This window comes from Schistocerca serialis, chromosome 5 (assembly GCF_023864345.2).
Source record: "Schistocerca serialis cubense isolate TAMUIC-IGC-003099 chromosome 5, iqSchSeri2.2, whole genome shotgun sequence".
In the NCBI taxonomy this organism is placed as follows: Eukaryota; Metazoa; Arthropoda; class Insecta; order Orthoptera; family Acrididae; genus Schistocerca; species Schistocerca serialis.
In genome coordinates this window covers 55,246,980-55,274,382 of record NC_064642.1, presented here as the reverse complement: position 1 = coordinate 55,274,382, position 27,403 = coordinate 55,246,980, and the positions used below count along the sequence as shown (strand labels likewise).

The 27,403-nt window shown below is 46.3% G+C and overlaps 1 protein-coding gene across 1 annotated transcript in view; it reads left to right on the top strand.

The window, feature by feature from the left end:
* Window positions 1-359: 359 nt before the first annotated feature.
* LOC126481741 (puratrophin-1-like) overlaps window positions 360-27,403 on the top strand; it is a 728,422-nt gene continuing 701,378 nt past the window's right edge. The window contains exon 1 of the mRNA XM_050105696.1: window positions 360-660. Coding sequence (XP_049961653.1) covers window positions 360-660 — 301 coding nt within the window. The remainder of the gene's footprint in view (window positions 661-27,403) is intronic.

Below are 27,403 nucleotides of genomic sequence, written 5' to 3'. Positions count from 1 at the left end.
AATACAGTAATTGGAACCCTAATTGTGACGTCTACTGACAAAACACTTCCACGATTTTTTTTTACGATTGTATCTTTTGTAAGACAGGCGGTGAGTGTGATGCTGTTGCGTGACGCGGCGCTCTCTTCCGTGGCCGGCAGGGTGGCGATGCGATCTGGGCGCCGGGCTGGCCGCTGACGCTGGGCGAGCGACTGGTGCTGCACCTGGGCGACGTGGAGGCGCTGCGGCTGCGGCTGGGCCGCGCCGACTGCTACTGCTGCGTGCGGCCGGCGGAGCGCGCGGGCGCCGTGGAGGCGGCGCTGGTGTGGCGCGGGGGCGGCGGCGGCGGCGGCGGGGCGGCGCCGCCCGTCGGCTCGCCCATGGAGCTGCCGGCGCAGCTGCGCTCGCTGCTCGCGTCCGCGGAGCGCGCGCTCGCTCCCGACCGCCTGCCGCTCGAGGCGGCGCTCTTCCCGTGCAAGGCAGCCGGCGCCTGCGGCTGCGGCTGCGGCGCCCGCCAGCGCCGGCCCAGCGTGCCGGTGCGCGACTCCGCCATGCAGACGTGCCCGCTCTTCGAGGTCGCCGGCTCGCTGCCGCACATCGACAGCGACGACGACGACGACGTCGCAGCTCCACCTGTCGAGGTAGCCGCGCCGCCCCTGCAGCCGCCGGCGCACGAGGACCGTAAGTACCCCACGTATCTCCTGTCTCACGAGGTCTAACTAAATTCTCTTCACAGCCTTTGATGACTTGGAGATCAAGACAGTTAAGCCTAGCACAGGAACTCATCACCGGAAACACATTTTTTTTCTGAAACAGGGGTTGTTTTATTCAGCATTGAAATACACCAGGTTATTCCCCAATCTTTTAGCTACACAACACTATTTTTCAACGTAATCTCCATTCAATGCTACGGCCTTACGCCACCTTGAAATGAGGGCCTGTATGCCTGCACAGTACCATTCCACTGGTCGATGTCGGAGCCAACGTCGTACTGCATCAATAACTTCTTCATCATCCGCGTAGTGCCTCCCACGGATTGCGTCCTTCATTGGGCCAAACATATGGAAATCCGACGGTGCGAGATCGGGGCTGTAGGGTGCATGAGGAAGAACAGTCCACTGAAGTTTTGTGAGCTCCTCTCGGGTGCGAAGACTTGTGTGAGGTCTTGCGTTGTCATGAAGAAGGAGAAGTTCGTTCAGATTTTTGTGCCTACGAACACGCTGAAGTAGTTTCTTCAATTTATGAAGAGTAGCACAATACACTTCAGAGTTGATCGTTTGACCATGGGGAAGGACATCGAACAGAATAACCCCTTCAGCGTCCCAGAAGACTGTAACCATGACTTTACCGGCTGAGGGTATGGCTTTAAACTTTTTCTTGGTAGGGGAGTGGGTGTGGCGCGACTCCATTGATTGCCGTTTTGTTTCAGGTTCGAAGTGATGAACCCATGTTTCATCGCCTGTAACAATCTTTGACAAGAAATTGTCACCCTCAGCCACATGACGAGCAAGCAATTCCGCACAGATGGTTCTCCTTTGCTCTTTATGGTGTTCGGTTAGACAACGAGGGACCCAGCGGGAACAAACCTTTGAATATCCCAACTGGTGAACAATTGTGACAGCACTACCAACAGAGATGTCAAGTTGAGCACTGAGTTGTTTGATGGTGATCCGTCGATCATCTCGAACGAGTGTGTTCGCACGCTCCGCCATTGCAGGAGTCACAGCTGTGCACGGCCGGCCCGCACGCGGGAGATCAGACAGTCTTGCTTGACCTTGCGGCGATGATGACACACGCTTTGCCCAACGACTCACCGTGCTTTTGTCCACTGCCAGATCACCGTAGACATTCTGCAAGCGCCTATGAATATCTGAGATGCCCTGGTTTTCCGCCAAAAGAAACTCGATCACTGCCCGTTGTTTGCAACGCACATCCGTTACAGACGCCATTTTAACAGCTCCGTACAGCGCTGCCACCTGTCGGAAGTCAATGAAACTATACGAGACGAAGCGGGAATGTTTGAAAATATTCCATAAGAAATTTCCGATTTTTTCAACCAAAATTGGCCGAGAAAAAAAATGTGTTGCATTACTTATTGAACTGCCCTCGTACATATAATACCACAACACACGTTGCTCTCGGACACCTGTCGTTAGGGTCACATACAAGTAGGGCACAACGTGTCGACCACTGAATTCCGCCCAAATAAGGGATCTCCGGACCGTGCTCCAGTACACAGGATTACGAATTACTAGTCCTGCAGTATCCGCCATAGGCATAACCCACGCCAGTCGGTCTTCCTCGGATGCCACAGGAGTCTCGAAATTCAAGAATTTCATGTGACCTTAGAAGTAGTAATGTGCAGGTGCAAGTCGGGAGAATGTGCGGACCACCACGACGTATCCACTGTTGCCTAAATCTTTGGTCCAGATGACCTCTGGCTGCACGTGAAAACTGAAGTGGTGCGACTCGAACCACATCTTTTAATGGACATATAGTGGCACTTCTTCTAAGAGCCCATGCAGCGCTCGTTCAATGAACCACGAGTAACCGGCACCCGTGAGATGTGGCGGAAGAAGGTGTGGCCATGTACACGTCCATCCAGCAACCCTGCTGAAATTTTCGGACCGTTACGTCCTGAAACCCATGGAGACGGCGCAGTGGCTAGCACACTGGACTCGCATTCGGGAGGACGACGGTTCAATCCCGCGTCCGGCCATCCTGATTTAGGTTTTCCGTGATTTCCCTAAATCACTCCAGGCAAATGCCGGGATGGTTCCTTTGAAAGGGCACGGCCGACTTCCTTCTCCGTCCTTCCCTAATCCGATGAGACCGATGACCTCGCTGTTTGGTCTCTTCCCCCAAACCAACCAACCAACCAACCATGGAGACGCGCACATGCAGGTGTTCATCGCTCCATAGATGACTGTTGGGCGATTTGAGAAAACCTTCCCTGGTCCACTGGGCTTTATCCGTGATAAAGATCCGTCGTCGAAAGTCGGGCTCGTCTACAGGGCGGCGCAAGAATTACCTGCGGAAATGGACCCGTGACGCAAAATCCTATGGCTGCACTGCCTATTCCTACTCGGGCAGTACGGGTGTAACTGCTGCTCAAGCAGAACACGTCAAACAGTTTGGTGATCCGCATTCAGTCTACCTGCTATGTTTCTGGTACGTGTCGTCGCTTCCTCTTCCACTGCCTGGAGTACAGCATCTTCAGATTCTGGTGTTCATACGAGGCGACCAATCGAGGACTGTCACAAACATGTTCAATTACAGCGTGCTGAAGTTGCGAGCGCCCAATTTGAACATTGTGCCGATTAACCGTTCCTCATACTTCAAAGTTAGCCTCATCTGAGAATAAAATATCTATCCAGGAAGCTGGCATTCATCATAATAGGCTGCAGCATATCGAAAGCAAATTATTGTTGGTATGGTTTGTCGTTCAGCGTCAGATATTACAGAATTCGAACTTTGTAAGAATACAAACGAAAACACTGTTGTGATAGACCATGAAATGTTGCTCGGAGTACCTTAGGTTGCCTAGGACCCTGCGGAAGTGAAAGACGTGGGCTTGTGGGCTACTGGGAAACGCTTATCTGATATCCTCCACTGTCTCTGCAAAACCCAAGGACATTCATCGCCAGAATGTTACAGAACACTACTCGTTCCCAGCAACTTACGATACGATATCCTCCACTGTATCTTCCGAAACAGACGTTCGCAGCCATAATGATTCAGAACACTTCTAGTTCCCAGAAACTTACGGTACGATTCCTTAATTGTTTTCACTTCAAGTCAGTGACGTCTACAACAATTTCTTTGGGCGGCAGTCGGCGATTTTACTTCTGGAAACCACGGTACCGCATGCGCGCACTTATTTGGAGTCGCCATTTTCATTTCATGTTATCTTCCTGCAGTCTGGCGGCAGTAGTTGCAGCATCTGGCGCGTAAATAGATACCCTTTCAGATGTTCTAGGATATGGTCCAATTTCATTATCGTACCTACTGCAAATTTTTTCCCTCGGCCTTTGAAATGTGGGAGGTTTGGAAGGCTGTATAATGGCTATGTGGACCACTGTGGATCCTTTTGTGTACCCAATGGCACCCCGTCTCATCAGGAAGGTAGAGGACCCGTATGAAGATCACGAATGCAGACTGGCAACGTTCGCTGCTTCTCATCGTGTGACAGTACAAACATTGTCCCACTGTCCCAGCCTTGCTGCAAACAAGATCGTTTCTTGACAAGTATCTGACCTAGGTGTGAAATATCCTAGAGTATATTTGCCCTCTCGGGCTCTAGTCACGTGTTACCATTGAGATCCTACATGGTATTAAGTATGGCCCTCCTGAACCCATCAGTTCCACATGCGCTTCACAGTCGAGGGATCTTGATCAGCGCGAGCAACAACACCGGATGTGCCAGAAATGTTATGACAAACTTCGAGACCCTGTAGAGGGTGTCTTCAGGAACCAATCGAGGATCGAACCCGTGTCCAGTAACGTCATTCAATAACGCTACAGAGCATCGAACTTACAGGGGCTATTGCCTGCCACTAAGCTACCCCTTCGGTAGCAAACGTGACTTTGTACGATGACGTACCGTAGGCAGAATGTCTCGCAGTGTCGTTTGTTATCCAGTGATCGTGACTGATTGGCGCGATCGCCAGTGAAGAAGACATCCCTAGTCTCCTTTGAATGCAATGCTCTGGTGCCCCAGTGAATGACTGATTCAGAAATGGGTTTCCATCTGCAGTTTATTTTTCTTCTGGAGCCCACTGAAACCTCCAATGGTTTTGGGTATACAGGAAAAAAATAAACAACAGATGGAGTCCCAGGCCCAAGAGCGTCATGCACCAAGGCAACAGAGCATTACATTCAAAGGAGAGAAGGCCTATCTAGGCAGCAGCCATCTTCATTTTCTCCACTTGAGATTGCGGCAGTCAGACGCAAGCGCTGAACAAGAAGCAACATTGTGAGACGTTCCACCAACTGTCTGCCAGCTTGCAAAGCCACATTTGCTGCAGAAGGGGTGGCCTAGCGACCCGGTAGCTCCGTTGGTCGTGTTTCCAGACACGGGTTGCTATGCTCAATTTTCTTCTAAAGACACCTTCTGGAACCTCTCGAAATTCGCCGCATCATTTCTGGGACAACCCGTATAGCAGAACGATATAACGCACTCTCAATAGCCACGCTGGATTAGCCGAGCGGTCTTAGGCGCTGCAGTCATGGACTGTGCGGCTGGTCCCAGCGGAGGTTCGAGTCCTCCCTCGGGCATGGGTGTGTGTGTTTGTCCTTAGGATAATTTAGGTTAAGTAGTGTGTAAGCTTAGGGACTGATGACCTTAGCAGTTAAGTCCCATAAGATTTCGCACACACGCTCTCAATAGCCCACAATGCTGCTGCTGAATTCCAACACGCGATAGTGGACATTCCTTCTTACACAAGGCTAAAATGGCTCTGAGCACTATGGGACTCAACTGCTGTGGTCATAAGTCCCCTAGAACTTAGAACTACTTAAACCTAACTAACCTAAGGACATCACACACATCCATGCCCGAGGCAGGAATCGAACCTGCGACCGTAGCGGTCGTGCGGTTCCAGACTGTAGCGCCTTTAAGCGCTCGGCCACTTCGGCCGGCCCCTTACACAAGGCATAACCTTCACACTAACAAACAACTTTCAAATCCAATTTCCGTAGAAGAAACCAGCCGCTTAATCTTTCCTCATATAAAGAATATATATAGGACGTTGCTGCTACTTTATTTGTGCTGTTGCGTTATTCATTTTCCTGTTCAAACATGCAGTATACTTCATCCCCACTTTGTCGTTTGTTGCGTGCCGCCTACACGGTTTCGCAGTTTTAGCGGTTAGCAATGTAAATCAGTTGCCATATGACAGCGAACGAGTTGAACTGCTCTGGCCGGCGCCTTGGCGGTGCCGGCTCTGCCTGCGTCGCCATCTGTGCTGCGCAAAACTTTGTACCTGCAGTTTTCAAGCAGGAAACTTCGGGACGCGAAAATTACTCCTATTTCAAGATAAAAACATATCTTTTACCGTAACTGACATTAAGAAATACTTGTAGACGATATGGGCATCTATATCATCCTTGAATTTCAGATTTTGTACGTGAATTTGGAGAAGCTAGGCGCTTTAAAGCGATTTTCTATGGCAGTGCAGAGAGAGTTGAGCGCATTGGTTGCTTCTTGCAGACAATACCTGTCATGGCAACATTGGACCTTAAACGTCGGTTTGGTAGTTGGTTCAAATGGCTCTAATCACTCTGGTACTTAACATCTGAGGTCATCAGTCTCCTAGACTTAAACCTAACTAACCTAAGGACATCACACACATCCATGCCCGAGGCAGGATCAGAACCTGCGACCGTACCAGCAGCGCGGTTCCGGACTAAAGCGCTTAGAACCGCTCGTCCGGCCCGGTTTGCTAGTTCTACCTGCTAATCGGAATCTACATTGTTTATTTCATAAAGATAGGGAAATGGCATTTCCTTTAATCGCTCGAAAGTCTCTCATGTGTGTAATGCATATCATTTAGTATCTTTTACAACGCCTGAAAATGTTATTATACATGCAGTATAGTGAGACAGCTAACGATTTCGGTACGTCTTGTAGAAGGACCAACACGCTGACGTTCCATCAGACAATGTCCGCTGTTTCATCTGTATCCAGAGAGGCAGTCTCTTCCACACTGTCGACACGCTCTTCTTCAAACGCACCACTGGCTGCTGCTTTTGTAGACTTTTGATTGAAACTTGTTCATTTCATCCGTTTGAACGTATTTTCTTCCATCAACGGGAAATTGTACTAAAACTGTGCTCACATCAATCTGTACATTACATTTCAAGCATTAGGTATAGCATAGTGCGTGACGACCCACTCTTCTGCAGAATTTGGTTTACAGCGTTACCACCACCGGGACGTAGAAAACAAAAAAGAAAAGTACGGTCAGTGAAACTTAATTCCAAAGCAGGTTTGTTTCACCCTATGGGGTCTATCGACAAGACTCACATTATTCAACCTCCTCCTGCAACATAAGATGTAACATGTTAACTTCTGGACATTGCGCTTCTTCTACTGTAGGACAGATAAACGTATGAAGTATGCCTTAGATTAGCTTCGTCAGATGTGCTTCCTTCCAGGTGACTGTGAAGTGTGTTACTAAGCGCGCAGTGGACGAAGACATTTGCCGTGGTGGCTGAAGAGGGTAGCTGAATCGTTTCAAATCGAAAGCTATCCACTAGTAGCGATAGTTTTCCGGATTCTGCAAACGTAACTAATCTTCGTTAGGATACAGCACTGAGTTTAGAGAAGGGATGGAGAAAACTATCGGTTCAAACCGATAGGGGTATTTTAGTGATGTTTAACCGGGATTTTTTGATATTTGGTTTCGGTTAATATCAATCACCAGCACCAGGAGTGCTAAAATTTTCGTTTTTTTTTAAAAAAAACTTTTTTAAAAGAGTAATTTTTATTCGTAAAATTAGCCTTGAGTTTAAATAATGCTTTATTGTAGAAAATAGGGAAAGCTTTAAGTGCTATTTTATTAACAGGGCAGACGGAAACGAACAACGAATACGTGGCATAAGGACTGGTTCAAAATGGTTCAAATGGCTCTGAGGACTATGGGACTCAACTTCTGAGGTCATCAGTCCCCTAGAACTTAGAACTAGTTAAACCTAACTAACCTAAGGACATCACACACATCCATGCCCGAGGCAGGATTCGAACCTGCGACCGTAGTGTTCCCGCGGTTCCAGACTGCAGCGCCTAGAACCGCACGGCCACTACGGCCGGCCTAAGGACTGGTGCAGCATTGCTGAGACAGTAATGTTCCTAGAATCGTGTGTCGTGACGTGCACTGCGGAAGACTTGCCCCCACCTGATTTAAATGGTAGTTCCTTGCCGTCGCCGGAGATCCACTGTATTGCAGAATGGCACCAATCATAATATGGAAATACTTTTACGAAGTGACGTAGCATTGAAGTATAGTGCGTCAATTACTTTAAAAGAGTAAGAATTTGTCTGCGAGTCTCTATGAAGTAAGAAAAGAGGAAGGAAATTGTGGTAATATTGATGAATTAAAAATTTAAAAACAATTCGTTCATAGTGTACAATAAAAATAGAACGTAGTTGATCTGCTACCTGTATCTGCATAATGTGCCTTTATTTGCTTGTGGCCCTTGAAAACGGTCAGATTAAAACGAAAGAAAGAATTCTTCAGTGTCAGTTTTCACCCTTCAGCAGTGACTGTTCGTCATGCCAAATAGTGGTACGATCACCGATTACGAACGTGATTTTTAACAGAGTTTCAAAAAATTAGAATGAATAGGAAAATACTGGTGATTTTTTGACGCATTCAACCGCTTATCACGTTTCTAGAAACGCAGGGAGCAGTGTGCGGACAAAGTTTTGTTTTATTCGGCTATTTAATTTAATATTTTGATTGTAGGTATTTTGAAACTGAGAGAGTCAAAAATTTTCCATCTTCGTTCGATTTCTACGACTACTACAGAAAACTGAAATAAAACACCGAAAACCGGTTATATGAACAGTTTTAACAGGCAGGTACGTGTGGCGTGGGGAAAAAGAAAACGATACAACCGAAAAGCTGTTGTTCCAGCGATAACCGCCGCGTGGTTTGAGGCGCCATGTCACGGATTGCGCTGTCCCTCCCTAAAGAGGTTCGAGTCCTCCCTCGGGCACGGGTGTGTGTGTGCGTGTTGTTCTTAGCATTAGTTAGTTTAATTAGTATGTAAGTCTAGGGACCGATGACCACAGCAGCTTGGTCCCTTAGGAATCCAAACACATTTGAACATTTTCAGCGGTAACTGCTATCCCCAGTTTAGAGCGTCGCCTGTCTTTGTACACGAAATACAGCCTAAAGTACGGGTTAACATCTCTTCACTTTTTTTTTAATAGCTGCAGAAGCAAGACAGAGAAAAGACAACGCAGAATAGCAACAACGATACCAATTTCTACAAAAATGGTTCAAATGGCTCTAAGCACTATGGTACTCAACATCTGAGGTCATCAGTACCCTAGAACTTAGAACTACTTAAACCTAACTAACCTAAGGACATGACACACATCCATGCCCGAGGCAGGATTCGAACCTGCGACATTAGCGGTCGCGCGGTCCCGGACTGAAGCGCCTAGAACCGCTCGGCCACACCGGCCGGCCCGGTTTCTACAGTTGGTAATGATTGATAGCTACCGAAAACCATCGGTCCGAAGTCCTGCACCGTGTTGCGTCTTGTATGGTACCTGCTGCTCCCATGAGCCACAGCGCCCAGCGTCCCGGCGGAGGGCGCTTTCTACACGTTGGCCGTTGCCTTGGAGTGCTGGGCTCGGCTCGCGTACTCCTTAATTCAGCCAGCCAGTGGTGTTGGCTGCCTTAAGCGGCGCGACCGTAGCTACGAGCAGCATGACGCACAACAGACAGAGGTGGGGGTTGGGTTGGCCACGGCCCCCTGGTAAAGGCAGGAGGCAGCGTCACCAGACTTCGCCCACTGCCCACTGTCCACTGCCCGCCACTCTTTACGTTTCGCTGCCGCCGCCTCCCACGCCGGCCGCTGCTCTGATTACGGTGCACACACGAGCGCTAAGGTGCTGAGCTGTTGCAGGCAGCGGCTGAGCGCGAATATACAGGGTGTACATAAAGTCCGGGAACACTTTCAGTTATTTATTGCACAAGAACGAAACGTCATTTTGAAGAGAAACCCTGAAAGTTTTTTTTTTTTTTTTCATGTATACCGCCACAGAGTAGTTTGGTAATTTGCCGATAGTCAGCGCTAGTCGCTAACATTGCGAGTGTAGGTGCGGAGCGAGCTTTCTGTGTGTTGGAGTTCGACAAAAACCTGCGTAACGAATTTGTTGTGCCAGTGGTAAATGACCTTCCTCGTTGGTGGCTTCTGACCGTGCTTCGTTCTAAACATCGAACAGCTGTAGCACACCTGTTTTTGTCGAACTCCAAAACACACAGAAAGCTCGCTCCGCACCTGAACTCGCCATGTTTTCGCCTAGCGCTGACTATCGGCAAATTACCAAACTACGCTGTGGCGGTATACCGGCCGGTGTGGCCGAGCGGTTCTAGGCACTACAGTCTGGGACCGCGCGACCGCTACGGTCGCAGGTTCGAATCCTGCCTCGGGCATGGATGTGTGTGATGTCCTTAGGTTAGTTAGGTTTAAGTAGTTCTAAGTTCTAGGGCACTGATGACCCTTAGTGCTCAGAGCTATTTGAACCATGAAAAAAACTTTCAAGGTTTCTCTTCAACATGACATATGTATGATATCTGTACAATATTTGGTTCTTGTGCAATAAATAATTGAAAGTGTTCTCGGATTTTCTGTACACCCTGTATCAGCATATGCCGACCGATAGTAGGCGTACCAGCATGCGATGTGTCTTGCTAGGTACGTGTGACTGACTCGAAATATTTTACTGATAAAACCCAGTAGGCTATCGTAGACTGCTAGTGTCAACATCTTAAGAACAGTAATCTTTGTTGTTTTCAGTATACTGCGCCTCCCTCGTAACATCTACCCTCTTCGTGTTACTGAAATGGTGCGGCTTCAGTGCAGCACAGATTATGATGATGATGATGTCCCATACTCCGAGGAGCGTAGGGGACGATGCGGGAGACCCGCACCGCCGACTAAGCAAGGTCCTAGCGGAGGTGATTTGCCATTGCCTTCCTCCGCAGTACAGATACAAATTAATAAATGTGGATAGCAAATCAAACGAAGTGCAGTTACTGTGTTACGGAGATAATGTGTCCCTTTATACCAAAATTCTCAAAAAGTATCCTCAAACAACTTCCGATTTTTTTTTCGGTGGAGTTCAAGTTCACCTGTACAACCATTGTCTTATTATAAATCAAAACAGCATAAAGGAGGACAACATATTTGTATGGTAATTATCTAGTAATAGCTTGCGACTCATTTCTAATTTCCTTCACCAGTTTGATATATTGTCATGATTAGCAAGTGCAGAATTTGCATAAGAAAGGATAACTGGCCTCAGTTTCCTGTTATGTGGAAGAGCATTGTGAGGCGAATCTAGTGAGTCATGTAGCGACATTTGGGTGTAGAGGCGGGACCTATCTCCATTAGAGACCTTTAACTCCGACATATGGCAGAGAGAAGTAAAAGAGCTGCGATATAGCTTTCCGTTTCGGATGTGTGCCGTGCCGGAGTGGCGAGTATCGGCGGCAGGGGCTGCTATGAATTATGCATGGGGCTGGGGACCGCGCCGGGGAAGAAGGATGGAATGGAGGCGGCGCGACACGGTCCATCGGGCGCGCGTGCTGCGCCGGCCCTCCGCTCCAGTTCCCAGCCGCGGCAGTCGTGGCAGCCAGCACTCACTGTGCCTGCGTCCGTGTCACAGCTGGGGGTGGGAAGAACCGACCGGTTAAAACCGACACCGGTGGCAGTGGATACATCGGTTCCCGTGAGATCACCGCAGTTAAGCGCTGTCGGGCGTGGTCGGCACTTGGATGGGTGATCATCCAGGCCGCCATGCGCTGTTGCCATTTTTCGGGGTGCACTGAGCCTCGTGATGCCAATTGAGATATTCGACCGAATAGTAGCGGCTTCGGTCAAGAATACCATCATAACGACCGGGAGAGCGGTGTGCTGACCCCACGCCCCTCCCATCCGCATCCTCCAATGAGGATGACACGGCGGTCGAATGGTCCCGATAGGCCACTCGTGCCCTGAAGATGGAGTGCTTTTTTACTTCAGCTCCGAATAGCCGGTACTTTTCGGTATTTGTTTGGTCTCGGTGATAGCAGGAGCGTTTATTTTTGTACTAATAAAAAGATAAAAAAACCGAAATGAGAATAGCTATAGCAACAATGACAATTTTATCGTTTTTAAAGAACAAGTAGCTTTTATTCCTAAAATTTGCATTGCTTTGAAATTTTGCGCTATTATGAGAAATGGGAAAAGCAATCAGTGCTTTATAAGGGCTGTTCGGAAAGCAAGGTCCGAACGAGTGCGAAATGGAAACCACAGTGAGAATTCAATGAATCTTTGCACGAATGTATTGGGCAGTGTCTCTCATTTGGCCGTCAATCACATCACTTCCCTCTTTTCAGTTCTGAGCGCTTAAAGATGCTTAGGAAATAGTGTCTTCCGCCAGGCATGAGAGCCTGGAGAGAGATATCGCCTGATATCATGCATCCCACTTGACGTAACTGTTATGCGCTTCTTTCTTCACTTCAATTTTCGGCCGCACTCTGTAGGGGCGATGAAAATTCTCCTGCGTCGTTTTCGAAGGCAAGTGTTAATCATCCATAATACAGCCCATAATTGGCTCCCCCTGAGTTGGATCTCTGCTCACATGGCCCACTGTGAAGGAACACTACATGTGCTTTTCGGTATTTGTTTGGTCCCAGTCATAGCAGGAGTTTTGTTTTTGTAGTAGGAAAAGGGTAAAAAAACCGAAATATGAATAGCTGTAGCAGCAATGCTAAATTTTTCGTTTTTAAAAAACGAGTAGTTTTTATTCTTATGAGAAATGGGAAAAGTGATCAGTGATTATGATGGCTGTTCGGAAAGCAAGGTCCGAACGGATGCGAAATGGAAACCACAGTGAAAATTCGATGAATCCTTGCACGAATGTATTGGGCAGTGTCTCTCGTATGCCCGTCAATCGCATCACTTTTGAGTTCTGAGCGCACAGAGAGCGCGTAAAGATGCCTAGGAAATAGCGTCTCCCGCCAAGTATGAGGGCCTGGAGAGAGATTTCCCCTCAAATTATGCAGCCCACTTGACGTAACTGTCATGCGATTCTCTCTTTACGACAGTTTACGGCCGCACTCTGTAGGGGCAATTAAAATGCTTCTGCGGCGTTTATGAAGGGAAGTGTTTAATCAATCATAATGCAGCCCATGACCCACTAGCAAGGAAGACAACATTTTGGCACAGACAGTGAGCTGTAGATCAGTGCAGAGGATTGGCAGAAAGCACAGGCGGCTGCTGCCTTCTATTACGAGGGTATTGCGAAGCTGGTAAAACAGTATGACAAATATCTAAGTCGGAGCAGCGACTATGTGGAAAAGTAGTTGGAAGAGGTAGCTAACTGTTGCCAAAAAAACATTTTTGAATTTCGCAGTGGTTTCCATTTCGCAAACGATCAGACCTTACTTTCAGAATAGGCTTCGTTCAATGCCAACAGAAACGAGCAACAGACTCATGAGATAAGAACTTTATACAGCACTTCCGAGATAGTAGTGTACCTGTTATCGTCTGGCGTGGCCTGTTAGGTGGTACACGTGTACATGCAGTGAGAAAGACTTGTCCCGTCTGGTCTACACAATAGTTTCTCACTGTCGTCTTCGGATATCATTTCTTTTACAGAACGGCACCATCCCCAGTCTGGAAGTACTTTACGAACTGCAGTATCAGTGAAGTAATATGCTTCATATGTTGTAAAAAAATAAAAACGCGCGCAGGCACAACAAACTTGCATCATAATATAAGGAAAAAAACTTGAAACTTAACAGTTCATTCATGGTTAACAACAAAAAACAGAAATTATCTGACCTACTGGCTGTCTCTATATAACATGTCTTTATCTGCTTGTAACCTTTGCAAACGGACAAATTAACAAGAAAAACATAGTTCTTTAGCTTCAGTTTTCATTCTTCGCACCTAAACTATTCCTTAAGTCGAAATAGTGATATGATCCTCGATTACAACTTGATTTTGGAGCAGAGTTTCAAAAAATTAGAACCAATGGGAGAATACTGTTGATTTTTTGTAGTGGTCAATTACTTACCACTATATGCGATTGCAGGCTTTCTCGGCATATTTCAGCTATGAAATCGTCACGGGTTATCAGCCGAGAGGCGTCATCTTCTAGTTGCAACTTTTCAATGGATTGCGTATCCACCATCACCTGAAGATGATGGATACGCAGTCCATTGAAACGTTCCGATTAGAAGACGACGCCACTTGGCTGATAACCCGTGAAGATTTCATTACTTACTACTAATTTAATACTTTATTCTATGTATCTTGAAACTAAGGGATTCGAAATCTTCCTACAGTTACAGAAAATAATAGGAATAAAATTCGCAAATCGGTTATTTTAGAAATCGGTTATTTTGAACGGTTTTAATTGTCTGGTTAGAATGGTGTTGGGAAAAAAACGATATAAACGAAAACCGGTTGTTTCAGCGATAACCGCAGTCTCTAATCACAGCCAGCAGCTGTACTTGGCAGTTTCGTATAGACCCTTGTTAAGTTCTGTTCGTTGTCGTAACCAGAGTGTAACTTGTGGACTTGATTGTTTAATTTTCGGTGTAATGGTCCAGAGTTAGCTGGTTAAAACCTTGGTAGATATTACATATTTGCTTTCGATACCTTGCATGTTTACGTGGAGAATATCCGCCGCCATAACCGAGGTCGATAATGCTCGTCGCAGAAGAAATGTTCATCATTAGTTTATGACTGGCACGGGGGGATAGCTTTGGCGTAAAGTTTATGATCACCAGACTTTGCGTCAATGTTCTGGATTAAATTCCTAACCTTTCCAGAGTGTCGATGATATGTAACACTATTACAAATCTACTTCAGTACTGTGATTGCCTTTCTTGTAACTTTCTTCGTTACTAAGATAAAAAACAGCAGTACGTCTTCTTTTAAATGGCACCCTATATTTTTTTATTGTGCATCTCCGTAGCTCAGTTGTCAACGTGTCTGGCTGGTATGCGGAGGGTTCGATTCTCCGTACCGCCAGGGATTTTTTCCTTCGTGAGAGGTCTGGGATGGGGTACACTCAGCTTAATTAGGTTGATTGAGGAGCTACCTGACTGATCAGCAGCTGTTCCAAGGTCAAGAAAACAGACAGTCAGGAGTGTGGTGTGCGACCCCACTCCCCTCCATACAACATCCAGTGACGCCATTGGCAGAGGATGGCACGATAGTCGATCGCTCCCGATTGGTACACCAAGGCCAGAACAGGTATCTTTTGTGGGTTTTGCTATAATTTTTATTCGGCTAAACATTTCCTTTCATCATAACCTGTTCAAAAACATATCGCAGTGTACACCACTCACGTAAATATAACATTAATGAAGACTTAATGCAAAATTGACTTTGACTCCCCCATACTATCATATAGTGCACGTTCCCGGGTAAATGTACCTCGCCCACTTGCTGGTATTGACAGCAAACGAATGGAAACACAAACTAAATGTACATCAGTCATCACTTTTCTGCTAAGTTACATTCTGTATAGATATGTAGTATTTCTATATTTTCGCCGATGGCGTTCAACGGGACATCGAAGCATAAGTTACACATTATTATAGCAAGGCAAGTAACTTTTATTGATTTCCTCAATGCACTTCAAAAGATACAGATATATGGCAGATAGGGTAAACAGAGAGAACATCTGATGTCAGATACAAAGAACACATGAGAGCCTGGAAGTATGAAACAAACCACTCCACATTTGCAGAACACCTAAGAGAAAATGACCTCAAACCAACCACTCGAGAAGATGACATGAAAATAATTAGAATCAACAACAAAAAACACCTCCTAACCATGCAAGAAAATCAGCACATGCAGAAAACCAAAGCAGAGGGGAAAATTCTGTTGAATGACCAAGTACACATACCAAGCAATTCATTATTTACACTAACTGATAAAATAATGGAATAACGTTCGCAAAAAGTATTAACTTAATGATACTGTCCAATATAATAATAATAGAACCCAACATGTTTACACTCACTCATCCATGAACCCCTCCACAGAATGTTGAAACGAAAAGTCAAATCAGCTGTCACCAAAGTTTTCAACCACTCGCTAACAGCTAGTACACCCGCCCCCCCGACCCCCCACCCCACAAAAAAAACTCCTCGGCTCCATCCCCCTCTCTCATACACACACACGGTATAAACATCATAATAGAAGTTAGTCTCGAACATATATTTCGTTAGGTTAGCAACAAATAGGTGAACATACCAAAGAAGATGACACACGTAATGGAGTCGCAATATTTACATTGTTAAAAACAGTGTAGGACGAAATAGTTGTATCGAGTGACAAAAGAACAATAGTATACCACAAAAAAGTGAGAAACATGGTGAACAGTGTGTGGAAGTCGAGAACACAGAGATGTGATTATATGGCAGTGATCAAAGTGGTAGTGCGACCTCCAGACCAGATGTGAGGAAACGCATATCAGCAAATCGTAAGTAATTACTTTTTTTTACAAAAAAATCGCGAAGTGAACTGTTTAATAATCTATAACCAACAAAACTGTATCGTTATAGATCCCACTGATGATGCCTTAGAACAGGAGAAGGCGAAACGCGTATGGGATAAATGAAATAACTAGCAGCAGGAAAAGGCAGTTCTATTTACAAAACGAGTATTTACATGCTTGCTGCGGAGGATGTCTATTATTTTTCATTACAGTCTCCAAGTCCCTGTAGACAACGGTCGGAACTTTCTACCAAGTGTAGACGACATAAACCCTCTCTTTGGTCACGAAACCATTCAGGAATCCCTCTGTGAACGTCCTCATCGTTGTAGAAGCCCCCCCCCCCCCCCCCAAATATTCTTTCAGCTTGCCGAAAAGATGGAAACTGCATGGTACAACATCTGGACCTACTGATCAGCATCCGTCACATGTGTGCCGCCTTGAGCAAGTCGTTGGTCGGCTGGTCGTGGCGTTTCATTTCGACCGTACACCTTCAGAATTTCACGGTGAAACTGTGTGCAATTTAGGAGTTCCGTTATACCTTACGTCGGTGCAGTTAATTGACGATAGCAGGAAGAAAACGTGACTGCAATCTAAATTTGGTAATATTATGCATAGTTTTGTTATTTGAGTGTTCTTGCCTTCGTAGCGGCCATTATTCTCTTTATTCCCGGGAACCCTAAGATTGTACATCATTTAGGCTGCACTTTCTTCCAGGTAAACTATTGGATTCGAGAGGTCTCTGTGTTGGACGGCTACTTTTGTGAATCCACGCCGTTCAGTCTAGTGAGCGTCGATTGCAGTGCTTTGGCTGGCCTCACATGTCGTGCTGTATATATGCTCATGACGTTGTCGAATGGAAAGCAAAAACGATCAAATAATGAATTTACGTAGAAAACCTGATGAAGCACTCGATTATGTATGCGAGATTGTTCTGAAACTGGATAAGATAATGCCTCGTAACAATGGACTGTAGAATAAATGTTAATAAATGGAGCATTCTGGCTCTCGTAAGGCGCGCTGTTTCTTCAGAAAATCGACGCCTTTCCAACAAAGAAAGGCGACGACGGGCGACGGGGAACACTGCAGGGTGGAAAGAATTTCGTTTCGTTGCGTTCTTTGTAATCGTAGCCGGAACCGAACTGAAACAGTTCGCGCTACCATAACGGCAATCGCTGTAGCAACTAATTATATCGGCAATGCTACACACACACACACACACACACACACACACACACACTCATACACGCGCGTGTTTCAGTTCTTCTGTTTACGTACACCACTGGTCCTGCCATGAGTCACATTTTAAACTGTATTGAAACTTTCTTGTGGTTCTGAAAAAAAAAAACCTCGTAAGCTTAAGATGGGTGTGAGAAAGTCCATTCCCATCTGTTACTGATGTCAGATGCATATATCCATAGCAGTTCGTTACTTTTATGTGGTAATTACGTACGCGTCCGTGTTACTGTTCCATCTTGTTGGTCCTGGTTGCATTTAGAATTTTCTCTGAAGCTACCACTTTAAAACTATGGCGAAGCTGAATTCAGTGGAACCTTCGTAAAAGACCGTATCATTGACTAATATCATGCAGAAAGGGGGAAGGACTCCTGTCTCATATTATTCGTTAAGAATACAGCAAAAATGAAAGAAATATCGGAAACAATGGAATTTAAAAGTTTCCCGGAAGTGATACATTTGTTAATATGTCAAAAATATTTTCTTGTTGCACATGGCCGCAAAAAATGCTATATTTTAGCAAAAATTAGATGAAGCATATCGTTGTTAAGAGTATTACTACGTATCGTGAAGATACTTGACATCTGAATGAGAAAGAGAGAGAGAGAGAGAGAGAGGAAGAAAGAAACTACTGGTACTGAAAATTGACTTTCAGAGGAGAAGTTATGACATGTCGCGGATGGTCCTTATGAAGAGTGATACAACCAATTATGGGAGCCAGCAATGTGATAATGTCTGCAATTCGTATAACACAGCTGTCGTGGCTCGAATGGAAATTTGTGGTGAGATCTTATGGGCCAAACTGCTGAGGTCATCGGTCCCCAAGCTTACACACTGCTACTTAATCTAACTTAAACTAACTTATTCTAAGGACAACATACACACACACACACACACATGCATAAGCAAATAGATCACAGATATCTCAAAAATTACACTCGAAAGTTGGCAATAACATCCGACAGTCGGCAACGCAAACCGAAACATAGCATCAAAGCAAGTGTTCAGTTTGTAGTGCTGTCAAGTTTGGAAAACAAAAACCCAAATGGCAATTATAAGAAGAAGAAGAGCGCCAATAATAGAACAAAAATACAACACCACGGAATCTGTAAGCAGAATTAAAAATATTATTGCGCAATAGAAAAGCCAACTACCATAACTGTTTATAACCTAAAAACACATGATCCCAAAATGTAAACTAAATAGTAAAAATATGTTCATAATTCCAGGCCACTGAAGATGCCTTGCAAAGAATAAAGTTGAAACGCATATCACACGAAAATTGTGTTTCATTCAGTTGTAGTTAGGCGGCCCAAAAGTAAAATTTATCAAAATACAGTAATAATGGGGCAAAGGGGTGCGGAGCCGTTTTTCGGGTTGCCTACATCTGGGGCAGGTACGCGCTCAGGGGTAAACCTACTGTTCTCTTTTGATTGACAGGTCCTTGACCTATTGTTCTGTTAAGTGGTTTTTTATGTCACTGCACTTAACCTATTGTTCCCCCACCCCTTCCCCCTTCGCTGCTACAGGTACACTTTCAGGTCGGAGTTATTGGAATATCCCCTGTCACTACTATCAGTTTGATTGACCACTTAATTAAGTTGATCAATTAATTTACCTCTCCCACTCTATCAATCCCCCTTCCCATCCACGCTGCCACCCTCCCAGAAAATCATTGGGGAAAGAGACTCATTTGATCGGTCATTTGGAGCGAAATCGTTTACTTTGTATGGAATATTGTTTTCGAGGATTCAAGGCAGTGTATGGAGTCCTCGAAAACAATATTCCATACACAGTAAACGATTTCGCTCCAAATGACCGATCCAATGAACCTCTTTCGCCAACCATTTTCTGGGAGGGAGGCAGGGTGGGTGGGGAGGGGGTTTGCTAGAGGGGGAGAGGCTACTTAATTAATCAACTTAATTAAATAGTCAATCAAACTGATAGTAGTGACGGGGGATATTCCAATAACTCAGACCTGAAAGTGTACCTGTAGCAGCGATGGGGGAAGGTGTGGGGGAACAATAGGTTAAGTGCAGTGACATGGAAAACCACTTAACAGGACAATAGGTTAAGTACATGTCAATCAAATGAGAACAATAGGTAACTCAGATCTGAAAGTGTATCTGTAGCAGCGAGTGGGGAGTAACCAGACACCTGAAGCTGTTCTGTACTGGAAGTTGGAATCTCTAAAGAATCGGTGGTTTAAACTTGGGGCAGGATCATCAGCAGCACCCATTTCGAAACTTCCTGGCAGATTAAAACTGTTTGCCGGACCGAGACTCCAACTCGGGACCTTTGCCTTTTCGGGCAAGTGCTCTGCCGACTTTTTTTTTAAGTTTGCGAGTGGTTTTTTTAAGTTTTTTTTGTTTTCTTTATTGTCTCATTTTGTTCGTTGCATTTGTTCGTGGCGGACGTCCGATGACACCCGTTCAGATTGTTCGTTGATCCGTTCAGTCAGTTTTTTTATTACAGAAGGTAGCTAAACCCTCTGATCGAACACGCTGAGCTACCGTGCCGGCACCGACTGAGCTACTGAAGCATGACTCACGCCCCGTCCCCACAGCTTTAATTCTGCCAGTACCTCGTCTCCTACCTTCCAAACTTTCCAGAAGCTCTCCTGCGAACGTTGCGGAACTAGCACTCCTGAAAGAAAGGATATTGCGGAGCCACAGCTTGGGGGATGTTTCTAGAATGAAATTTTCACTCTACAGCGGAGTGTGCGCTGATATGAAACTTCCTGGCAGATTAAAACTGTGTCCCGAGTTCGAGTCTCGCTCCGGCACACAGTTTTAATCTGCCAGGAAGTTTCGTATCAGCGCACATTCCGCTGTAGAGTGAAAATTTCATTCTAGCACCCATTTCGTTACTGCATCGGCAGCCTGAGCTCCGACGCAACTCCATACTTAGCGCTCTTTCCGTTCGTACGTCCAGTTCCACGTTAGTCGCGCCTGGCACAGTGCTTTGTGGTGGCCACTACCGCACTCGCCCGACATCTCTGCGAAGTGGCGGTGTTGTGGCAGCTGCCGTGTGGGATTCCGCCGGGCTGTCACGACCGCGGCTGGGCCGGTATCGAGACGTGGCGAGTGTCGATAGGGACGCGAGGGCGGTCACATCGGCGCAATCTGCGGGCAGGTACTGTTAGGCGGGCGTCACGCCGCGGCGTAACGAAGCGGCCAGGCGCAAACAAGTGCTAACAATGCCACCGCCACATGCAGATGGCCGGATACCGCGGCGGCGGGGCGTGGCCACTGCAGCGCCGCCGACTCGCTGCCCGACGTCAGCCGCCTCCCGTCTGTCTGCTGGCAGACCGCTAACTCACAGTCGAGCACTACTTGCGGCTTCTCGTATAATATATACAGGTGCCAAGGGGAACTATAGTGATGGAAATCACAGGCTGTAAGACAGGGATGCTGTCAATCGCCCGTATTGTTCACTCTGTACTCCAAAGAAACAATGACAGAAATAAAGGAACGGTTCAGGAATAGGCATCAGGCTGAATCATTGGGATTCAGGGTGAATATCTTGCGAACCATGTATGAAGGGTATCAGACGGATGCCATATTCCTTGACTCGGTGCCCCACTGCAGACTCCTAATTAAGGTATGAGTATATGGTATTGGTTCCCAAGTACGTGAGTGGCTCTAAGACTTCTTAAGTAATAGAACCCAGTACGTTGTCCTCGATGGTGAGTGTTCATCGGAGGTGAGGGTATCATTTGGAGTGGCCCAGGAAAGTGTGGTAGGTCCGCTGTTGTTTTCCATCTACATAAATGATCTTTTGGATAGAGTGGATAGCAATGTTCTGCTGATGCTGTGGTATACGGGAAGGTGTCGTACTTGAGTGACTGTAGGAGGATACAAGATGACTTGGACAGGATTTGTGATTGGTGTAAAGAATGGCAGCTAACTCTAAATATAAATAAATGTAAATTAATGCAGATGAATAGGAAAAAGAATCCTTTAATGTTTGAATACTCCATTAGTAGTGTAGCGCTTGACACAGTCACGTCGATTAAATATTTGGGCGTAACATTCCAGAGCGATATGAAGTGGGACAAGCATGTAATGGCGGTTGTGGGGAAGGTGGATAGTCGTCTTCGGTTCATTGTTAGAATTTTGGGAATATGTGGTTCATCTGTAAAGGAGACCGCTTATAAAACACTAATACGACCTATTCTTGAGTACTGCTCGAGCGTTTGGGATCTTTGTCAGGTCGGATTGAGGGAGGACATAGAAGCAATTCAGAGGCGGGCTGCTACATTTGTTCCTGGTAGGTTTGCTCATCACGCGAGTGTTACGGAAATGCTTCAGGAACTCAGGAGTCTCTAGAGGAAAGGAGGCGTTCTTTTCGTGAATCGCTACTGAGGAAATTTAGAGAACCAGCATTTGAGGCTGACTGCAGTACAATTTTACTGCTGCCAACTTACATTTCGCGGAAATACCACAGAGATAAGATAAGAGAGATTAGGGCTGGTACAGAGGCATGTAGGCAGTCATTTTTCCCTCGTTCTGTTTGGGAGTGGAACAGGGAGAGAAGATGTTGTACGAGGTACCCTCCGCCACGCACCGTATGGTGGATTGCGGAGTATGTATGAAGATGTAGATGTAGAAACAATATCAGTGATCACATTCACTCATGACGTCGCTATCCTCAGTGAAAGTGGGGAAGAACTACAGGGCCTGTTGAGTGACACCCGTAGACTAGGTACGAGGTGCATTCAAGTTCTAAGGAATCCGATTTTTTTTCTAATTAACTACTCACCCGAAATCGATGAAACTGGCGTTACGTCTCGACGTAATCGCCCTGCAGACATACACGTTTTTCACAACGCTGACGCCATGATTCCATGGCAGCGACGAAGGCTTCTTTAGGAGTCTGTTTTGACCACTGGAAAATCGCTGAGGCAATAGCAGGACGGCTGGTGAATGTGCGGCCACGGGGAGTGTCTTTCATTGTTGGAAAAAGCCAAAAGTCACTAGGAGCCAGGTCAGGTGAGTAGGGAGCATGAGGAATCACTTCAAAGTTGTTATCACGAAGAGACTGTTGCGTAACATTAGCTCGATATGCGGGTGCGTTGTCTCGGTGAAACAGCACACGCGCAGCCCTTCCCGGACGTTTTTGTTTCAGTGCAGGAAGGAATTTGTTCTTCAAAACATTTTCGTAGGATGCACCTGTTACCGTAGTGCCCTTTGGAAAGCAATGGGTAAGGGTTACGCCCTCGCTGTCCCAGAACATGGACACCATCATTTTTTCAGCACTGGCGGTTACCCGAAATTTTTTTGGTGGCTGTGAATCTGTGTGCTTCCATTGAGCCGACTGGCGCGTTGTTTCTGGATTGAAAAATGGCATCCACGTCTCATCCATTGTCACAACCGGCGAAAAGAAAGTCCCATTCATGCTGTCGTTGCGCGTCAACATTGCTCGGCAACATGCCACACGGGCAGCCGTGTGGTCGTCCGTCAGCATTCGTGACACCCACCTGGATGACACTTTTCGCATTTTCAGGTCGTCATGCAGGATTGTGTGCACAGAACCCACAGAAATGCCAACTATGGAGGCGATCTGTTCAACAGTCATTCGGCGATCCCCCAAAACAATTCTCTCCACTTTCCCGATCGTGTCGTCAGACCAGCTTGTGCGAGCCCGAGGTTGTTTCGGTTTGTTGTCACACGATGTTCTGCCTTCATTAAACTGTCGCACCCACGAACGCACTTTCGACACATCCATAACTGCATCACCACATGTCTCCTTCGACTGTCGATGAATTTCAATTGGTTTCACACCACGCAAATTCAGAAAACGAATGATTGCACGCTGTTCAAGTAAGCAAAACGTCGCCATTTTAAGTATTTAAAACAGTTCTCATTCTCGCCACTGGCGGTAAAATTCCATCTGCCGTACGGTGCTGCCATCTCTGGGACGTATTGACAATGAACGCGGCCTCATTTTAAAACAATGCGCATGTTTCTATCTCTTTCCATGCCGGAGAAAAACAATCGGAGGCCTTAGAACTTGAATGCACCTCGTACAGGACGTGCAAGCACCACAGACGCCGGCCAGGATCGTTCTGTCTTAAGGACAGCAGTGGTAGATCGCACGGTTACCACAGCGTGGATAGGGAGGCTTGTGAGCACAGATGTGTTAACAGGAACTTTTGCGAACCGGTTATTATCCGTGGAACACCTCTAGCCTGTCTTCCTCTCACGGCACAGCATCAGCGGGCGCGTCTCAACTGATGGCGCAGAGGATCACTTGGAAGACGGAACTGCGCGCCGGGGTCTTCAGTGATGAAAGCAGATTCTGTTTGTGCTCAAGTTTCCGTATCCCGCCTGGAAGGCGGCGCGTGGGTCTGCTCCCGAAAACTGAAGGGTAGGCCGAATGTTGGAAGCTAGGACGAGCAGGTGAGGTGGAACTCTCGGCACTGCAGTGTGAATTAAAATCACCTTTACTTTAGCAAGAAGATGAATACATAACTTTGCACTGAGGCGAGCCGTACATCGAGTTACAAAGCTACAAGTAGTGGTTCGCCCACTATGAAATAGAAACAATGTTGCTAGGTCGTCTCCTCGGAATCAAATGGGCTGAATCTGGAGCGGCGCTCGTAGAGCTGCCCAGCGCCGGCTATAGGGCGCTGTCGTCGGTGTAGTGCCAACCTACGAACTTGCACCTACGCCGTGGCATCGTAGCTATTGATATCACACAAGTGATGATCGTATGCGTGAAGTAGACCTGGTTAGCGCTGTCACGAAGTGTGCAATCGTCCAAGACACAAGGGCCCCGTCCGAGACCTTATGGCCTGGGTTACCATAAGTTACAACTCTGGAGGGGCGCTAACCACCGCACGGTACGTGTAGTATGTTGTTAAGCCCGTTCTTTTGCTATTCTTGCAACGGGAAGGTCATTTGTTGTTCCAACACGACAATGCTCTCCTGCACACTGTCCGCGAAACTCAGCGTGCTCTGCAAGGCGCGCAGAAACTTCCCTGGTTAGCACGACCTTCTGAGTTGTTTCCAGTCGAGCACGTGTGGGGTGTAATGGCACAAGAAGTGACTCGTCAACCAATAACTCTTGCAGGACTACGTGAGCAGGTCGAACAGGCGAGGCATAACGTATCCCAGGACAGTGTTCGCCATCTGTACGATCGACTGGATGCCAAATTCAGCGCTTGCATTGCCGCCCGTGGAGGTCACACCACGTGCTAATACGATTGTTTCAGCATGAGTCGATACCTGGTACCCCAGAACTGCTTGTGCTATCGATCTGTAAATGTTATGACTTCGTGTACTCCATATGCAGTGTTGCAACAATAAATCGGCAGTGAATTGGAAACTTCTAAAAGCGCGTACTAATTCATTTCTGGCAATGTATTTACGCCTTGCCATTACAAAATTCCGGTGCAAGTTCGGCGTGGTGGACACCACTCTTCATGTCACATATAAGTTCATGACTCAGAGTAGGATAGCAGTTGGAATATCAGATGACGCGATGATCTGTGAGGAAGTGTCATTCGAAAAAGAAGTACAATTAAGACAGCAGGTAATAATAAGTTACTATCGAACTGCTAATATCAGCGATTAGTTTTAAATCTTGAGAACAGTACAGTAATGCATCTCCGAAACGTGAAACCGAAGTAAGCACTTTGTTAAATGATTACTTGCATTTGTAAACCAAGAGTCAGGTTCTTCCGAAAGCGCTGTAAATTTTTCCGAAGAGGGGCTTTAATTTTTCAGATGAATTGTCGTAATTCTGTCGGAGAAGCCTTAATTTTTTTCGAATTTTTCTTTCGAAGAAAGAATTACTTTTTTCTAAGAAGATTTCTAATAAATCGAAGGAAGTTTACTAATTTCTCGCTAAAGAGTCTTTGGTTTTTCGAAGAAGAGTCTCTCTGTGTATCGAAAAATAAATTTTCTGTTTGGCGAAGCAGAGTTTTTTAGTTTGTACGAGAGCTTTTAGTTTGTAACGTAAGTCGCAGTTTTTCAAGGAAAGTATTTTTCATTTGCAAGAAGAGCTTTTTGTTTAGTTCTGAAGAAGAGTTCTTGGATGTAAATTGTAAAATGAGGAGCATGTACTTACCTTCTCCAACGGGAGAACCTGTTGGAGGCCAGGAAATGAGGTCAGAGAAGCTGGGCCGACGGAGCTCAATTTAGCTGGCGCCGGGAGAAAAAAGATGTAGCGTTAAAATTCTCACACGAGGTTCCCGAAGCACGCCTGTGTTGTACAGCTCGGCTCGGGTGTGTCATGTCCGAATCGTGGTGGAGGAATAAATTTTCAGTGCTCATTTTGAGGCGGAATGGGGAAGAGAAGTGGTAGCATGAAGTTGCTGGCCACCAGACTTTCCGTTACTGTCCTGGGTTAATTTCTAAGGTTTCCACAATGTGTTACACTGTGAGGACTTGTTGCAGTGTTAATGCTCCGTCAGTCTAAAGCGAACATTAAGCTTGGTGGTTCCTTGGGTACTCTACAGCAAAAGATGGATGTGTGTCGGCACCGGAAATTACGCTAGCCTTCCTCCCCCCCCCCCCCCCCCCCCACTCCTCTGTCACTCTCTCACACTCTCCGTCGCTACCTGTCTCCTTCCATCCTCCCTCCCTCCTCTGTCTCTCACTCTCTCTCTTTCTTTCTCTCTCCCTCACTCTTTCTTTCTCTCTCCCTCCCTCTCTGTCTCTCTCTTTCATCGTCATCAAAATACAAACACAGCATTAAAATTCCACACACACACACACACACACACAGTACAATTGCCTACATACATCGGATACAGAGCAAACTTCTGCCAGCACTTGTCAGAATTCGACAGCTGCAGGTACGTGGCCTATCAAGACTGCGGTTTTTCGGTCCGCCACAGAAATCACGTTTCATCGATGACGTCATCAATGATGGAATCGATTTTTTCAGTGGGGCTCAATCAGCCTCAGCGCCATGCAGGATATTAACTGCAACGTGCTACTAGCGCCGTAGAAGACAGACGTATCGTTCGCTCGGCCGTGCAAAATCGTACACCACGTCACGTATCTTGTGTCGGATTTGTTTACAGCAAGACAAATGTCCCCATGCACAGTCTGACGGTGGCTTGAGCTGTATGAACTGTCAGTTCGGGACAACACTTGCGGCTTCCCACGACGCAACAAGAGAGAGAGAGAGTCACTCAAACGGTAGAGCGTCGAACGACAAACCTGCACACAGAGGTTTGGAACCGTGTTGTCTTTTCAGAAGATCTGTATCTCCGAATACGGCGTTACAGTGATAATAGACGTGTGTTGCGGTTCCGAGGATAATGAACGTTGCCATATTACATTTGCCATCGTTATAGCTGCCTAGCACCTGACGTGATGGTATAGTGTAGCACTGGACACCTCAAGTGCTTTAAGCACGTAATTTGGAGAGCGCCAACTACATATCTGATGTGTAAAAGACCAGCCCTGTCTTCGCAGTGTCAGAGACATAACCTTCCAGCAAAGAGCCTTTGTTGCTGCTACTAGTGGCAGCTCTATGTTCTAAATTTCGCACTCCCTTTACGCCCCCCCCCCCCTCCCGCGAAAAAGAAATCACCTACAGACCTAGTGGTGTATACTTCGCTATAACTTAACACACACATATGAAAATATTGTTGCCGGCCGGAGTGGCCGAACGGTTCTAGGCCCTACAGTCTGGAACCGCGCGACCGCTACTGTCGCAGGTTCGAATCCTGCCTCGGGCATGGATGTGTGTGACGTCCTTAGGTTATTTAGGTTTAAGTAGTTCTAAGTCTACGGGGCTGATGACCTCAGATGTTAAGTCTCATAGTGCTAAGAGCCATTTGAACCATTTTTTTCGTATTTAGTTGATGTGCCCACTTTCGTGAACTTTCTACTAAAATTCGAATTTTATGTTAGTACGAGACTATTTGCAATTTCTGTGATCTGGAATACTTAGATGCAGAAGCTGCGACATGGTCGCCAATTG